The sequence below is a fragment of the Rhinolophus sinicus genome, chromosome 2 (genome assembly GCF_057876585.1).
Source record: "Rhinolophus sinicus isolate RSI-liver-muscle chromosome 2, RSI-T2T, whole genome shotgun sequence".
NCBI lineage: Eukaryota > Metazoa > Chordata > Mammalia > Chiroptera > Rhinolophidae > Rhinolophus > Rhinolophus sinicus.
The window spans coordinates 156741773-156761029 of NC_142502.1; the positions used below are offsets into that span (position 1 = coordinate 156741773).

General features: G+C 41.3%; 1 protein-coding gene across 1 annotated transcript in view; it reads left to right on the top strand.

Annotated features, from left to right (window-relative positions):
- The window catches only part of FSHR (follicle stimulating hormone receptor), a 157744-nt gene that overhangs the window by 98931 nt on the left and 39556 nt on the right, over window positions 1-19257 (top strand). The window contains exons 3-4 of the mRNA XM_019719102.3: window positions 9149-9223; window positions 11763-11837. Of these exons, the coding sequence (XP_019574661.3) occupies window positions 9149-9223; window positions 11763-11837 (150 nt within the window). The remainder of the gene's footprint in view (window positions 1-9148; window positions 9224-11762; window positions 11838-19257) is intronic.

Consider the following 19257-nt stretch of genomic DNA (forward strand, 5'->3'; position numbering starts at 1 on the left):
AGAGGGCTGAGAGGAATAATATGGTATACGGGGGAAAATCTTATAATGAAATATACTAAACCCCCACTGTTCACCCTGTTCTGTGCCGGGCACTTGCCATCCTTCTCACACTCTTCTCCACTTCTGTTCTATTGACTTTGCACTCTCAACTTCTCATTCATGTTGTTTCTAAACTGCAGATTCCTGGCTGGCCAGGGCACTGCTTTTTACTGTCTTTCACGCTTTATATTTGTACAGAGACTGTACTAAAAAGAGCCTATCATACGAGTCACTGTTTGGGACTGTCTGTGGAAGGTGAATGTGTATGTTAACACATATGCTGCCTTGCCATGCAGCTCAGAGGAAGGGGTGGTAGTTAGATGTTTTATAGACATATTACTCCCAAAAAGATTTCGACTCTAATGAAAGTTCAAACAATAGCAATGGGATTTTATGAAATGGAAACAGTTTTCCAAGTCGCTAGAAATACAACCTATCGGATTTCTGCCATCCTTTTGAGGCCCCGTGAATGGTGGGTTCACATCCCAGATCAACTTCCCGCACTGGCTCTGTGTACCCCTGTCTCCCCTTCTATAAAGGAGCTAAAGATGGTACTTCTCTCAGAGTGTTGTTGTGGGCATTAAGCAATTTAATAAATGGGAAGTACAGAAAAATTGGCTGGCACATAATGAGTGTGTAATAAATGTTAGCTATTATGACTGTGATTTCCAGTCCCTTTCCTTATCTGCTGAGGGAAGCAAGGGAAATAAGTAATAAGCTATATTTTGGAATAACATAACATTTTAAATTAGGACAAAACTAAAAATGGACACAATAATTTGTTATCGATGTATTTGAAAGTGAGTGAATTGAATTCCGGTATCTGAATTAGGTTGAGTCACTGAGGGTGCTTTTATCTCTGCCTCATTTAGGGAACCTCTTTAGAGCATATTTAGCGAAGGCTCACCTTGCCCAGGGAAAGCAGCAGATGGGATATGTCAGAAAACGAAGGCATCTAGCTTTTGCCAGCTGAGGTGAGAGGAGACTTTGGCAACGTGTTTACCACACCTGACAATATCTCCCACCCTGAACTGACCTTCTCTTGAAGGGAATAGCATTCTTTATCGGTTATGACTTAAGTGGTGCGGATATCCTTGTTGGGGCACCTACGTGCTCTGCCTAATCGCCTTTGTTGGCCAACGGACAGATGGCGGGTGTCCCTGTGGGTAAGACTCAGAATGGAGTTTAGGATAATGCCATAGCCTGGTTTAAGAACATAAATGGCCCTGGGTGGAGTTAAGAGAAGTGTTCCTACGACCTCTGCTGGCACTGTTGTCCCCAGTGCAGTGGTTGGCTAGCCCAGTATTTCCCAGCTAACAGAGGAATTCAGTCCTAAATGCCACAATGAAAAGAAGACAGGTTGGCAGGCAGGCACAGTGACATTGGAGATTACCATACGACAATTGTGCTTTCGTACATACCATTTTATTCCATCCCTTTGATAGCCCTGTGAGGTCGTTATTATTTCCACAGTACAGACAAGGACACTGAAGCTCAGCAACACTCTATAACTTGCCTACAGTTATACAGCTAGTAAAAAATGCAGACAGGATTCAAAATCAGATCTGTACTGGAAAGCCTCTGGATCTGGCCTTCAGGGAATTCTCTGTGGTGGTGGGAATATATACGGGGAAAGTTTCATGAAATTTTCTGGAATTCATTTTCATGGGAATTTTTAACCTGCCCTAATTTACTTACATTATATATAACAGTACACTTCCCAAAGAATTAGAGGAGTAGACACATGGCAGAAATACAGAAAACCACATATTTTATATATATTTATATATATATATATGTATGCATATATATGTATATATAATATGTGCTATATATGTCATATAGCTGTAATACATAATCATATATAACATTTAATATACATATACAATTATATATAATATATACTATATATATTGTATACAAAATGATACTATATATAATTATTTATATATCTGTAGTTATATTCAAATGCAACATGCCAAGAATCCATTTTATTTTTTCGGTAACTCAGATGTAGCCCATCAAATAAAGATAGCACCCAGTTACGGAAAGCCTAAAATACTAGAGTCACTGAGTTCAAGATGATTATAAAACCCAGGACCCATTGTATTCATTTTTACAGTCCCCAGCACTGAGCCTTGTGCCTGAAACACAAAAGCTGCTTAATCAAAATTTGTTGGATATTTGTTGAATTAGTTCTTCACTCTTTGAAAGATTCACTCCAAGTTTCTGCTAAACAAGAAGCTTCCTTCCTGTGCTAATACACAATTTGATTTGCAAATATTCTGTTTACTGCAAGTTTTAAGAACATAGCTTTATTGTGCAAGAGCAAAGGTGGAAAACCTTTTATAATCTTTCAAAGGTAATTCATTCATTCAGCAAAGGCTTGCCTGAGAGCAGGAATGCTGAGATATTATATATAATAAAAGACAATGCTGCTGTCCTCCAGGAGTTCTTTGCCTACTGAAGGCAATAAACCACAGTGCAAGCCCAGTGCAGTTTGTGAGGGTTATGGCAGAGTGTGTGTGTGGGGGGGGGGGGGGGGGGTGGTGGGGGGGGAAATCCCAGACCACAGGGAACTCAAGGAAGAAAAACAGTCAACTAAATTTAGTCTGAGCTTATTAAAAACAGAAGAAAGGAATGTGATTCAGTGAATATTCAAAATATTTTTAATGCCATTGAATCTAATTTGCCCAGGTAGAAGGAGTATACTGGACATCCTGGGAAAAAATGCTGTGTGGAGAGTCAGGGGAAGAGGGAAAAGATGGGGAAGACCCAGGTGGAGAATAGCTCCTCTAACAACAACCAAAAAAAAAAAAAGCAAAGAAGATGTTTCTGTGAATATTTGATTTCTTATTACATCCTCTTCTCCGATTCATAGATGTCGTTGAAATTCTAGTGAGACATTTAACTGCCAGTCACAATTCTTTATCTTATAAACCCGCAACAACTCTACTCTGAATGAAACAGTCCCATCATTCAACAAATGAGTATCGTGTGAAATGGTGGACTAATTAATACTGCTTTATGATACGCTGAAATTTTATCCTGGACCTGGCTGAATTCTACAAGCTCATTCACTCCCTGAAGTTCCTCCTACTGAAATCCACCCACTCCCCTACTCCCGGCACTCCTCCATCAAGTGTACAGACATGCCTCGTTTTTCTGCACTTCACTTTATTGTGCTTTGCAGATGTTGCATTTTTTTACAAATTGAAGACAAGACTCTCCACCAGCAAAAAAAAAGGAAAAAAATGATTTGCTTTACGGCGGTGATCTGGAATCAAACCCGCAATATCCTCAAGGTATGTTTGTACTTGTATATGAATACCACTCCACTGACCAGAACACAAATCTAGAGTAAAATTTAATTGTGGATCTGAAACTAACTCCAGACAGGATATCTTGAAAATCCCCAGTACCTCATGCAAGTACATCTCCTGTTCCTTCAAAGAAACATGGAATTTCACGCACAGAAACTTCTTAAACTTCACGCACAGAAACTTCTTAAACTTCATCTTCTCTAACCCCCAATCAGATGATTTAAGCATCTCTACAGTCACACGAGTCATCTCCCCTGTTTTCTCCTCTATGGATGTTTTGTCAATTCAAGGACCTCATCTAGGATCCAGAGAGGCAGAACTAAAGGCATTCAGATGCTATTAGTACAGTAGACCAAATACATGTATGCGCTCCTGGCATGTTGTATTAAGTATAAAAACCACTGGGACAAAAGTCTAACTCACAAACAAGCTAGCCTTGGCCACCATTTCCAGACTACTGGACTCCGGCATGTTGCCTACAGAAAAGAGGGTGAACAAATACAGAAGATAAACTTCATCTCCATTGCACTTTTGCAGGTGCCATTTCTGGACCCGAAGACTACTTTTCCTTCATCTACCCATCCATCCACTAAACATTTGCTGAGTACCTTACATGCCAACTTAGCACTAGATGCTGGAGATACAAAGATAGATGTATAAGTACCATCCGAGAACATAAAGTCACGTTGGATAATTAGACAATGACCATCCTGCCAAAAAAAAGATCACTGACAAAACAGTGTGGTAATTGCTTTAACTGAGAAATGAAAGAAGTGTTGCGAGAACATAGAGGACAAGAAAACGTCAATGATTATAGCATAAGGAAAGGCTTTGCAGAGCGGATGTAGGGTTTTTAAAATAAAGTACTTTACTCTTCTTAAGCTGATTTGGACTACTCTATCACGCCTTTCACGTCCACCCATATGTGTGTGTTGGGGAGAAAGGTCTGGTGGGATATTATTACCATTCTTCTAAAGAATCTTGCAAACCAAAATGTGATCCCAGCAGCATCCTGGCAATGCGGGGTCTCTGGTCCTGCTCCCCACATAAAAACGCAGGATATGGTGAGGCCAAAAAGGAACATCAGTGAAGCCATACATAGGGGAGTCATACAATATATTCTCGCTGGTGGCAGAGTTTTAGACACAGGAAGCAGGAACCGCAATTTGCCATCCGCTTCTCTGCCAACCAACCCCACTTGCTAGCTGCAATCCGCTTTGCTAACCAACCAACCCCCTAGCGTAGCCACAGTAGTTATATTAGTGGCTAATGGCTAACTGGCTACCGCTGGTGGACAACTAGTCACAGCTAATGGCCATGTACTAACGGAGCCAGCACCTTTCCAAGTGAGGTTGAGAGCCTGGAAACTGCTCTTGGGACTCTGTCCCCACACATCCCTTTACCTGAAGTATTAGAAATGCAGAACCTCAGGCCCCACTCAAGATCTTTCCACTGAAAATCTTCATTTCAAGAAGATTCCCAGATGATTCATATGTGAATAACTGAGAAGCACTGTCCCAGAAGATGAGAACCTCATCTCTGGAAATAAGCTTTCCACAGTCAGCATCCCTCACCCAAGAAAGGCAGCATTCACTGACAATTGCCAAACATTTTGGTCTCAGGATCTCTACACTCTTAAAAATTATTAAAGACACAAAAGGGATTTTGCTTATGTGGGTCATAGTGACCGATGTTTACCATACTAGGAATTAAGAATGGGAAATATTTTATTCATTTGTTAGTTCACTTAAAAACAATAAATCCATACATGTTAACATAAATAACAGCTTTTTATGCAAAATAATCGTCTTTTAAAAAAATATTAGTAAGAAGAGTACCATGGTTTTACATATTTGCAAAAAATTTTAACCTCTGGCTTAATGGAAGACATGCATTGTCATGTCTGCTTCTGCATTATAGCTGTTGCCATAGCACACATCAAGTGGGCCTCCAGTGTATGCTTACAATGAGAGTGAAAATTTTTTATTTTAGTGTTATTATGAAAGTAGTTTTATGAGATAGACCAGCGGACCACACTTTGAGATCTGTCACATTCTTAGAGCTCTCCTCTGATGAACCTTTACCTTTGACTCTAAGGAAATACCATCATACTTTGAATTGTGCCAATTGTAATAATTTGTCACAATTGCAAAGAAAATTCTTAACTGAATCTTTTCAGACAAAGAATGATTTCTTAATTATGTAAGTTCTTCAGATGTAAAGATTCCACCTTCTCCCTTCAAAGACCAGTTAAGTGATCCTCGTAATTGTGTATTATCTTAGCCAAGCCAGGTCAGCTCTGTTAACCTCACTGGAGATAGCATTGGCTGCACTAACTCTTAATTTGCACAGCACACTGAAAATGAAGCAAAGCTATGCATAGAAAAAAAAAAAATACTTTGTCAGTTATCAATACTAACCAAATGTAAGGTATTATGTATTTCCCACAACGTCTCTCGCTATACACACTGAACATTGGAAATGTTGTGACTCTTTGATTAAATGTTCTTAGTTATGAAAAAGCTAAACCTAACTAGTGCCGCCTTCCTCTATTTCACTCCTGCTTCCAGGTTCTATCTCCAGGATTCTCTTGTTACTATTTTGTCTCACTGGCTCTTGGGCTCCAAGAACCTTATTTATCTAATTTATTGTCTTAACAGCCAAGGGAAAATTGGCCCTTGCTCCTGAAGCAAATTTTAAGACAGAAATCATGGATCTAAAAGGGACCTTAATGGTCATCTAGCCAGCAGTCCTCAATCCTTCTTGCACATTAGACTCACCATTGCTTGGAGAATTAAAGAGAGAAAAAGATAATGCCAGAGTCAAACCTCAGACTAAATAAATCCAACCCTCTTGTGTGGACCCAGGCTTTGGGGTTTTTTTAAAGGTCCACCATAAGATTCTCATGTGCAGCCAGGGCTGAGAAACTCTGATCTAGTCCCATTATTCACTGTATGTATAGGAGGAGGGAGGAAAACAGCCAAGACAGGAAGGAACCTAATTTAGAATCACCAGGTCAGAAACAGGATTTGAATTCCACCTACTGGCCAGACAATAGAACCAAGATTCTTCCATTAGTTCTCTTAAAACACAAACAAAAGGAGTTCTCAAAACACAAACAAAAAGGAGTTTTACATGCCTTCCTATGAATAAATAAAGGGCATTTTCAAACAACTTTATTAAGGTATGTTTTATATACAATGAAATATATGCACCCATTGTAAGCTTAATGTTCAATCAGTTAGACAAATGGTATATACACCATGTTACTACCTCCCTAATCTTGATATGAATCATTTCCATCACCCCAGAAAGTTTCCCCTGCCTCTTTCCTGTCAGTAACCTCCATCCAAGGCCTCAGGCGACAATTATTCTGATTTCTGTCACTATAGGTTAGTTTTGCCTATTTTAGAACCTCATATAAACGCAGTCATGTAGTACGCATTCTTTTGTGTCTGGATTTTTTTCACTCAGCATATTTTTTTAAAGATTCAATGTTGTATCAGCAGTTTGTTCCATTTTATTCATGAGTAGTATTACATAGCATGGATATTCCACAGTTTATCCATTGGGTTGTTCTCAATTTTTGGCTATTACAAATAAAGCTGCTATGAATGTTTGTGTATAATTCTGTGGGAGGGAATAAATTTTTATTTCTCTTGATTCAACGCATAGGAGAGGGAATACCGAGCCCAATGTGGCCTGGGAGGCAGGGCATGCAAAAGAAAGTGTTCCAAACATGCAGTCTGCTGAGCTGGTTCTACATACAGAAGGGGCTGCTTATTAATATAGAAATCAAAATACCAGCTCCACGGGTATGTCAAAGGACTGAAGAGAAAGTACATAAAGTGGCTGGTAAATAGTAGACACCTAATAAATGATAACAGAAATAACTAGAGACAACTGGGTTGGACTGAATTTCTCTGAGGGACTTTTCCACTACATCACACTGTTCTCTTTCCCCCAACCCTCATCCAGGCAAAGGCACCCCCCCACCCCCACCCAGCTCCAGCACCCTCTCCCGTCTTTGAAGACAAGGCCATAAAAATGCACTACCTTCTCAACTTGTGTTTCTTGGCTTGTTTGTTCTAGTAATTTTTAGTTCTCTTTTAAGAAGAAATGTCTACCTTTTAGGCGTTAGTAGGCTGAGAAATTATCACGAGTGATATCCAAATAGATTGGTAAACGTAAGTGAACCTGGAAATAGCTTTTGTAGGATATAGCCCTATTTGCATTTAAACCCCTCTCCGTCATCTAGTTCTTTCCTCCAGGCCTTATTATCTACTGTACAACTCTTTCACTCCTCCTTTAAGTGTTCAAATAAATGTCTTATTTTCCTAAGTGTACCACCCCTTTCCTACTCCTCATTCTTGGTCTTCCAGCATTCCTTCCACTTGCAGTACAAAGAAGCAAAATAAATGGCCAATGGCCAACATGTCCTAGTTCACACACACACACACACACACACACACACCACTACCCTTATCTATGTTCAACTATAAAAATTGTGAAGACTTGACCAAATGAATCATGAAAGATGCTATCATAGGCTAAGAGGTACTTTTCTCTCACAAAATGTCTCCTCACTCATGGGGGCTTGTGAAATGACCCTACCTCCACTGAGGTGACAAGCCCCAGATGTCGCCAGCCTCCCTCACAGAGGTGGCTGCAGCTCACGATCACACTTCCCCTCTCCGCCAGGCATTCTCTTGCCCAGCTCTGCCCTCGAGGCCATTCCCTTGATCAAGAGCCTTATTACACCTCTTCAGCTAAACCCCAGGCCAGCAGACAGCGCATCTGCCTCAGCCAATGTGAATGCCTGCTGCCTATGAGGTTTCCTGAGACACTCTCAGCTCCTGCATTAAAACTGCATGAGAGTCTTCCTCAGGAGGCCTAATAATAGCATGTTTCATCTGTGAGCCACTTTACAGACATTAACTGATTAAGCCACCCTCTCTCCTCATAAGCTCTGGGCTTTTGCATAGTGGACTGCATTCTCCACTGGCCTCACATTACTCCAGGAGGAAAAAAGCTGGGACCTGAAGGATCTTTCTCGGGTATTTTAGGCCAAGACAACATGAATGCTAAAGACCTTGTAATAGCAACCCCACTTGGGCAATGGCATAAAGGGGGGAGGGATTTTAATCCATGCTTATTTAAAAGAGACTGAACTGGGGTTCTTATCTCCCACAGCCAGATTAGCAGAGAGAAGAACTTGACTCCATGGAGTGGGGCAGGGTCATTGAAGTACAGCCCATGGCACCAAATCCAACCTGCCACCTGTTTTTATAAATAAGATTTTTATTGGAGAACAGTCATGCTTGTTCATTTACACGTTATCTATGATTACTTTTGCCCTAAATATCAATCGAATAACTGCAACAGAGACCAAATGACCTGCTGAGCCAAAAAGTATTTACTATCTGGCCCTGGAGAAAAAGTTTACTGACCCCCAATGTAGGGAACTTAAAGGTGGTTTTCATCCTGTATATTCCCTAAATACCTTTAAGCAAGTCCCTTTCCCTGTCCAGACCTCAGTTTCTACAGTTGTAAACTGAATAACCTCTAAACTGAGTCATTGCATTGGGCTTGTTCTTTCACTGTTTTGTAACTATTAGTGTCTAATATGTTAGTTTTGTCTCATTACTACAGCTGACTTCGTTGGGAACAGAAACAGTGTTTTCCTGAAGCTCATGAAGCATCCTAAGCACGAAGCTCTGTGCCGAGCCCTAAATCCATTTATGGAGTTAACTGAACTGACTTGAATTATGCTTCTTTCTTCTCAGAGAGATCTCGCAGAATGATGTCTTGGAAGTGATAGAGGCGAATGTGTTCTCCCATCTGCCCAAATTACATGAAATGTAATCAAGAACCTGTGGGGGTGGCTCATGACTCTTCTTGGCAATTGCCTTAAAGTCCATTTATACTCCTTGGAGGACTTAGTTCTGCCCGGCCCTCAGATCCCTAGAATTCATTTTAAGAAGTCCAAAGCAACCCAAAAGGCACTGTCATGAGTCCCTCTGCCTGGGATTCAGGCACCAGTTCAGAGCCTAGTCTTATCCCACTCCCTCCCTCCCAGAGTCCTTTGCATAGTAAACCCAAGAACCTTGCTCTGTGACTGTGAGCAAGTACCTCCATCTCATCCTCTCATTCAAAGTTATTCCAAAGCCCAAATTAGTCTCACATAGTGTAGTTGAAGATGCGTAGTCCTCGTCTGAATACTTGCCTGTGCCATATAATCACCATATCTTGGCCAAGATAGAAAATCATTCTGAGACTTAGTTTTCTCCTCAATACATGAGAATGATAAAATTGCATGCCCCATAGTATTGCTGTGATGAATAAATGAGATGATAAATGTAAATGAGAACTAACACATCAACTGGCATAGAGTGTGTCATAATGGTCCTTGATTCTTCTACTGTTCCAATCAAGTTTGCTTTCTCCTGTTGACATTCTAGTTCACATGCATGGCAATACTCACACAGATCTACTTGTTTCACAACAGTCTATAATTACCATACATTACTTCACAGAATCACCATAGATTGTCATATAATTACCTATAATTACCATAGATTGTCCAGGCTAGAAGAGACTTTAGAGACTGTCGGGTCCAGAATATTCCAAAGTAGATTATGTGTATCATTAAACACTCAGGAATTTATTAAGTGTTTAAAAAAGAGTAAAAGATGCTATGGTCAAATAAGATTAGGAAACATTGGGAAAACAAAGTTAGAGTCACTCACTTTGGAAAACGTCTCAGCACCTGTGGTATGGGAATATATACGTGGAATCTCCAAGAAGGGTATTGTATTAAGTGATTCTCAACCAATGTCACTGGAAAGGTTTTTTCCGTGGAGCATGTATTATTATCTCACAAAATTCGCAGGAAACACAAGTAGGAAAGCCAATGAACCACTTTTCTAATTTTACAGATGAACAATGAAAGGCACAGAGAACTTATGAGACTTGTCTAAAGTCCACAGCAGAATAAGGACTTGAACATAAATCTCTACTCTTTTGTATATATTTAAAGAGTGTTGAGCATTTGCCGAGTATCAGTAGAGAATATACGCATACATATATATGATCTCTAATGACCAGCATGTAATACACACACACACACACACACACACACACACAGACACACCACTTTGTTTAGGAATGACAGTCTGTCCATTCTGGCAAACTCTCCCTCCTTTTCCCTTCCTTCCACCCACCCTGCCCACTACCCTCTTTCTTCCTCCTTGTCATTAAACCACTGCAAGTAATGTCTTCCCTTACTCTCCCAATTGACCTCCTGCTCCTTCCTTTCTTCTCTCTCTGCTTGGCCTCTCCTTACACTAGTTGGAAAAAGAAACCTGACGAGGGTCTCAGAAGCCACAGGGAATATCAGAGAAATGAACCAAAGGGCAGCCAGCCCTCTGGGCGGGGTCATGCAGGCATTTCCCTCTGCAGTTCAATGAGCTAATGGGACAGCTCTTTCATCCCTTCCCAGCATGAAGAGGGCTCACCCCCATGTAGCACCGACTGTACTTAAAATGATTAATTACCTGGGACTTGGATCTGGGTAGCTAGCTACATGTTTCTGAAACATAAAAGCTAATGAAACAGGGAGGAAGTAATTAACACAGAGCATCTCTGCAAATATACATTGATCCAGCAAGATGAGGAAAGGGCAGCCTGTCTCTGTTGGAATCCAAAATGTGAACATGCTCACTTCCCGACTACTGATCAGGACACAGCATAGGCCAACCTGGGCCAGAAGTCACCTTCCCACCAGCTGTAAGGGAACAGCCTCAGTCTACAGCAGGAAGGGAATCACTGGCATATAGACAGCTACTGTCTGCTGAGATTTCATGGTTAGAACCAGAGATGGCCACTGTTTGTTCTCCAATCTTTGTTTCCCTTTGCCTCTTCACTTTCTTTTTCTCCATTCTCCTTTTGCCCCTAACCCATTTTCCTTCCCTCCCATCTTCTTTTCAGCCCCTTTTGTTGTTTTCCATACCCTTATCTGTTGTCTCCTGGCCAGACAAAAGCTCATTTCCCCACATCAGCCTCATCCCTACCCTCTTAGCTTCCCCAGACCATGAGAGATCCTTACTGGTTAAAGACTCAGCCGTGCTCAGGGTGAAAGTGGCTCACCCAGCCAGTGCTCTGTTTGCCTCTGATGGACAAAGGCCAGGAGGACTTTGGTGATGAGAATTAAACGGGACAGGGTTAATATTTAGTTTGCACAATTCAGCTTAGTAAAAGGCACTGCATGCATGCTAAATCTTTATTGAAATGATGGATGGATGGATGATTATTTATTGATATACTTTGCATAATGTCAAAAATACTACAGCATTCTTTACTATTGAGATCACATTCAAGTTTTTTTTTTTTCTTTTACAGTAGAATTGAGAAGGCCAACAACCTGCAATACATCAACCCTGACGCCTTCCAGAACCTTCCCAATCTCCGATATCTGTAAGGACTCCTGCATTTTGATGCCCCTTCTATGGTCAATTTGTGTATTCCCATTTCAGCAAAATGTCCACTTGCTACTCCAGGGAGCAATGGCTTTTTATCAAAGATGTGGGGAAGAAGTGGAGACAACCTGCCAGTGGATTTAAGTTTAATGAGTGAATTCCACTAATATAATTTCATTTTGTTTTCATTTACCAAAACAGACATCAAAAGGAATGCCATTTGAATTAATGGGATTGTCACACAGACCTCTTGCAGAACTCAGTCTTCATTTAGTGTTCAGATGCAGCCCACACTTCTGCTAGCATTTAGCTTGTGACCTTAACCTCAAAGACACTGTCTCTCTTGTTCTGCATACATGCATTTTTTTTCTTTGATAAGTGACAGTGTTTATTTTGTAAGTTTTGGTTAATAACAGACATGGTATTTATCAGCAGAGCTCCATCCCTTGGGCCTAACCCCCATCAGCAAAAAACATTACTCTCTACTCAAATGGCTTTCAAAATAGCTGAGGGTTGGACAGAGCTCTGGGTGTTACGATGGGGCCTCACAAAATAACAGATAAGAATTTGGGCTATGGAGTCAAATTTTCTGGGCCCATTTACTTGCCACTGATCAGAGAAAGAACTTGACCTCTCAAAGCTTGTTTCCTTGTCAAGAGAATGGAAATAATAAATCTGTTATCTATTAACATAATCATAATGCATAAACAACTACCCCCAAAAGACAGAATTTTAAAACAACAATTGTTGTATCGTTTCTCACCTGTGAGTTGATCAGAGGAATGGTTCTGCTCACTGAACTGTTTGCCCGATCTCAGCTTAGCTCACTCATGCACCTGCAATTAGCTGGCAGGTCACCTGGGGGCTAACCGCTCTGGACGGTCTCAGTGGAAACGACAGCTGTCCCCCGGGTAGTGCTCACTTCCAGCAGGGTAACAGGCCTGTTCTGGTGGCAGTCCTAGGGTTCCAAGGGAGAGAGAGAGCTGAAACTCACAGGCCTCTTGAGACCAAAATCCTGAACCAGAATACCATCTCTTCTGGTGCATTTTTTTTTAACCAAAGCAAGTCATAGGGTCAGCCCAGATTCAAGAGGTGGAGAAACAGACTCCACTTCTTGATGAGAAAAAGCTGCAAAATTATACTACTACATGTGTGGATACGGGAAAGAATACAGAATTGAGGCCATCTTTGTGATCAATGCAAAGCACATAAAATGTTTTACACAGTGTCTGTCACAGAGTAAATGCTCAATAAATATTAGCTACTACTGCTATTATGACTCTATCCCTAAATTCTGATCCACGAGACCTGGAGCTAGCAGGTATATGGAGGAACACTAAGCCATTGTGCGCCTTAGGGCTCTGACTGAGGAAATAAAAGATTTCACAGAAGAGAGTACATGTGACCTAGAACTTCCATTCTCTGACAGAAACTCCAGGAAGGATCTGAGAAAGAAACAAGGTCATCCACTCTTGAGTTTGTGTCAGCAGCACATTGGCTTTATTGGCCAGCAACCTGTGCAGTCAGACAGGGCCCCATGCTCAAAGGGCCCCGCACTCAGAGAACCTTGGACTTGGTTTAGTTCTCGGCTGTCCTGTCTTGAAATACATAAACATTTCTGAATAAGGGGCCCTGCATTTTGCAGGTTAGGGGTATGACCACTTCTAATATCAGACTTGGGAGTCTTGGCTCCCTAAATAGACTTTGCTGTACACTCTGCAGAGAATAGCCTGAGTTAGGCACATACACAGCGGAGGAAATGTGGGGGAAGAGAAAAGGCACGGGCCTCAGAAGCAGAAAATCTGTGGCTTCATCCTGACCCCACCATTTATTCTTGGGCCAACCACTGGACTTCTGAGATGATGCACATGGCTTTTCTGAGCCTGAAGTGACATCTATAGATGAAAATATTTTTTATAAAATTTTTTATACTATGAAGTGCTTAAAACCATTAGTAAATATGTATTAAGTTGTTTGTAGAATGATCATTTCTAGTCAACCAAATGTTACCAGTCCATCCTCAGGAAAATTTCTCTGAGTGTTGAATAGAGAGTTAGCCACTATGTAAGACCCTTAGCTTTACCTAGAAGTGTTTGGCATGAATGCGAAAAGAAGACTTGGGGACATACCTTTGTATCTAATGGAACAGTATAGAAAAGAAAAAAATGTTATATGAAATCAGGACTAGATTTTATATATTTATTAACTAGGTAGACTATTATTAGATTGGTGCAAAAGTAATTGAAATTTTTGCAATTTTTTAACCCTTTAAACCTCAATTACTTTTGCACCAACTTAATGCCTTCTCTAAGCCTCAGTTTCCTTATCTGTGACTTGAGTGGTTGTGAAAACCAAATAAGATTAGGCCTGTAAAAACATTTGCAAGTTATTTTTCAGTATACAAACTATAAAGAACTATAGAATTATAAATTATTGGTGCCTATTACCCAGTTAGGTTCCTTCACTCCATCTTCTCTTCTCCTTTCCCTCCCAATTGCCATCCCTCCCTTCCTCCTTCTTTCCCTTTCTTCTTAGAAAAAGTCTGAGTGGAATCTGAGTGGCGACAGGGCCTTCTATAACAGCACAAAAGCACCTTGGGACATGCAAAGGGGCACTCCAATCACAAACTATCACATGTGGCTAATGAGAAGCACTCCTGCAGAGGACAGATCCAAGAAGAAAAGCACCCCTTCACACACATATTCCATAACCCATGATAACAGCATGAATAACAATGACAATGGTGGACTGAGAGCAGGTGAATAGGACATGAAGAATCATTGCGAAGTTTGAAATCAAGAGATGCAGAAGTCGAGCCCAATATTGGACCACATCTTGTGCCCAGAAAAATTCATTCTTCTAACAAGGACCCTCAGCCCTCCCTCTAGGGGCTGACAGCTTGGGAGGAACTTGGGAGGATGTGGACATAGAAGGCACAGCACTAGACTGGAGGAAGGGGACACTTTGGCAGAACACAGGGGACAAAGCCATGACTTTGACTCTGCAAGAGGTTGAAAACTGTGTCATCTATCATCAAGTCCAGCCTCTCTTTTGTGTCCTTTTCTCACTTTGAGATGCTGAGTAGTCCCCAGTCCCATCTGGCTCCCCCATCAAGTCCAGACAGAGCTGGAGGTGACTGATTCTAGTCGCATCCTTTCCTGAGAGGAGGCAATTGTGCTCAGAGCATTTGAAATGTGCTTTCTAACTAGGGAAAGAAAAGAATTAGTAAGCCGTTTGTAGGAGTTGTGTCACTGTCAAAGGATCTTCCATAACTTCTCTGAAAAAATATTCTTACGTAATTCTACAGTGTAAAAAATTCTTTCATAGCTACTGCCATGCAGATCTCCATCATAAAACTGAAACAAAGGATTGTTCACCTTAAGCCTTTTGACTTACTGCCCACGGTGAGCCTTCCCCACAGGGACCCTCCTTCCCAGGAAGTGGCACACGGGTACCCTGGGGATCAGAGCAACTCTGCACTCCAAAGGCAGGTCCACCAGCAATGCAGCTCTTCAAGGACGAGACTGTGGCCCTTTGAAATATTTTCCAAACTGCTAAGAGGAACACCTAAATTCACAGGTGGCCCTCTAATCTGAAAGGTTATAACATGGAAACAAAGCCCAGCTGAGCTTCCTTCAGTGCTTATTTATGTCTGAGCAGCTGTCATAAACAACTTCACGATCCAGCACCCAGGTAGAAGTGGATGGCAACGATTTCAGATCTTCTTTTGGATGATGAACTACTTGCTTCAAAGAAAAGAAGGAAAAACACACAAAATGGATGAAGGAATCCAGAAAGACCAGTAGGATTGAGTAGTCATTTATTTCCTTAAGCCAGGATAAATTTGTATCACGGCCACCAAAGCAGGAAATGACAAGGGGTAGGGGAGAGCTGCCATTTGACGTGAGCATCTTAATTGCTACACACACACACTTAAAAGTTGTCCTGAAATTCTCAGCTTTGATTCCATTTGACACTGATCATTTGATGGCAGAGAATTCAAGACAACTAGAAATCAGAGGTCTTCATCACTGCCTTCATATTTCACTGAGGAACATGAGTGGTTAGGGGGAAAACTCATGAATAAAGAAATGTACTTTGACTACAAGAATATACATTGAAGAATTCATCTGGGTAGATTTTTTTTGAGTCAATATTATATTTGCAGGCAATATTTGTTTCCTTATCATTCTGCCTTCCTGGAACTGATCTTTTGTGTATGAAAGATTATCTATTGATCTATAAATAAGGTTTACACAGTATTCTCCTGCCTTTGAATCCTGTCAATGTAATTCTCAGGCATCTGGATGTTGTTCTTTGCTACTCAATAAACCTTAATTCTATCTTAGCAAACCCTTCACACAGCTGGGTGGGCCCCCACCCCCAAATGACAACCATCTTCCACTCACATGTGGGCCTGTTACACGTCCTTAGGAAGCCTGCTAATGGCAACCACGCCATCTGCTTTCTGCAGTTGGAGATCATTCCAGGAGATTTTTCACTGGGACTCACCTCAGCAATTCAGGCTGTTTCTTCCCTGACAGGGAAGCCAGAAATCCCTCTTTTTCTGCATTCCTCTCTTTCATTTGGTTTGTAGGAGTAATGAAAGTAGCATCTCTGATTATAAAAGCATTTGTTGGAAATTGCATGGCAAAGGGACAGAGGCAGAACTTGGGAGGCAGCACAGAGTAGCAAGGAAGCACACAGATTCCAGGGCCACCTGTCTGGGCTCAGGTGTCAGCCCTGCCCTTGTTAGTTGTGTGACCTTGGGTAACCAGCTTAACTTCTCTAAGTCTCAGTAAACTAGGAATAACATGCATCCTTGAATTGTAGTAAATGATGTACTTAGAAGAACGGCTGACATTTAGACAATTCTTTTTTTTTAACTTTTATTTACTTTAAGTGTGTTTTTTCTAGGACCCATCAGCTCCAAGTCAAGTAGTTGTTTCAATCTAGTCATGGAGGGCGCAGCTCATAGTGACCCATGCAGGGATCGAACCAGCAACCTTGTTGTTAAGAGCACCGTGCTCTAACCAACTGAGCTAGCTGGCCGCCCCTAGAAAATTCTTAATAAATGTTAGCAATTCGTATTAAATTCCTGACCCTATGATTTACTAGCTAAGGGAGCACATGTAAGGGGCTTCAACTCTTTGGACCTCTGTTCTCTCTTCTGCTTAAAATAATAATACCTACCTTTTGAGGCTGTTTTAAATATTAATTTGATAATGATGATCATAGTGGTGGTGGTGGTGGTGGCAATATCTACTTCCCCTTCCAATATTTCTAAGGTTTTAAAGGAAGGCCTCTGTAACTGTTTCTTTTGGATAGAACCCACTGACTGGCATTCAGACATGGAAATACATCATTTGTATTTCTCTAAGGACAAAGGCATCCTTCTTACTGAATTCCTGACATATCCAGAAAGGTCCTTCCAACAATCAAAAGTACATTACCTGCAGAGTTCTAATGGAGGATTCCTAACATCCCTTTAATGTTTATTTTCAACACTAGTGGTCCACAATCTTCCTTGCCATCTCCATCAAAATCAATTTTAGTTCTTCACACTGCCAGCTGGTAGGCTAATGCTTCCCATTTTTTTGTTGATTTACAATTTAATGCTTTGTATCATACTCCATTGCATTTGAGCCTCACAGTAACGCAACGAGTAGGCAGGACTGTAAAAGTACATGCATTTCATAGAAGTAAGCTGGCCTTGCTTGCAGTCCCTGGTTACAGAGCTCTGCTGACAGCAATGTGCAGCGTCTATAGATTGTATTCCTCTGGTTCTTTGGGTACTCACCAATGTTTGGCTTTCTATGGTGGCTGGGAAAAGATCCATACTAGAATTCATTGTTAGACATTATGGCAGCCACGTACATGGTGGAAAGGATGGGTGCCTCCCCATTTCTCCATCACGTTGGGTGTGAGCTGGCCAATGAATACAAACTCATTCATTCGGTCAATCATTTACTGAGGTCATACTACATCCTGGGCTTTGTTGTAGCTGTTGAGTATACAAAAGATTACAAGACAGATGAAGCCTCTGCCTTGATGGAGCTTATACTCTAGTTCAGGGAACAAACCATATTGGACAATGTCAGGTGGTGAAAATAGCATAAAGAAAAATAAAGCAAAGGAAGCAGAGAGTGATGTTTTAGAAGGATGATTGAGAAAGGATGGAGGGCCTTGTGAAAGATATGGGACACATCAATAGATAAGTCTCAAGGAGTTCAGTCTTTGGGGAGAAAAGACAATTAACCGTTAATTCATGAAAATAATAGCACTTCTGCAGAGTCGTGTGGCACTGGTCATAGATGAAAGTATTGACCCAATGCCTTGGGCTGGATTCGTCAGGGAAAGCTTCTTGGGGGTAAAATGAACTTACCTGCAGTCTGAAAGATGAATAAAATTTGAAAAGACAGCAAAGAAGGAATTTTCCGTGAAAGAAAGAGGTGAGTAAATGTAAAGAATGTGAAAGGACCATAGTGGAGTAGGCAGAGGATAGGGAGAACTGAGTCCCAACTAAAAAGAAGGCATACGCTGGAAAGAAAGAAATGTGACTATAATTGGATGGATTGGATATGATAAGACTGGGGGAAAAATTCAGGCAAGGGACTTCAGCCCTAACCCAGTAGGAAACACTGAGCTGTAAGAGATTCTAGAGCAGAAGAGTGACACGATAACAATGACTTGGATTGTGGATTGACCACCAGCAAAGTACAGACATACTCAAGGGAGTCCTGCTAGAAGGCAACTGCCCTAATCCAGGGGTACAGTAATGATAGCACCTGGAGGAATAGGAAGGTAATGGGGGTCACATTCCAACAAAACCAATCACTGGCATATGATCTACCACTAGGTCAGACATTGACCCAAGTGATTGCAGTGATTTTTGCCCACGCACCTCTAGTAACCCCCAAAGCCTCCGTCTCCCCAGGGCCTCCCACACAGAATCATCCTGCAGACAGCACTCATCAAGAATTCAGTCTGGGCTAGAAGTCACCTCACATAGGGACTGTGATTATTGGGGAAAAAATTATTAACCATCTCCCTGGCTGTCAGTGTTGTTAAGTATCTAAGGATGTTGTCATGACTACAAGCATGTTTTGGCACAATGGAAATTATACAATTGCTTCTTTTATCAGTAATCTGTCTAGCACGGCCAACTCTGCCTGCCATTGTCAACTCTAGGAAAATATGGCCAGATTTTCCTTCTGGAACACTGAAGTTCAGGATGAGATTTTAGCCTGAGCATGTCAGCTCCAGGAAGGCCAGACGTCCTCTTCTCTAAAGGCCTAATCTTTAAGAGGGTGACATTGTTGTGCCGCTAACCTCTTCTCCTGTTCCTCTAACCTACTCAGTGTGCTTTCTCCTGAAAGAAGCCCTGGTCTTTGCTATCAGCGAGACAATTATTTGAC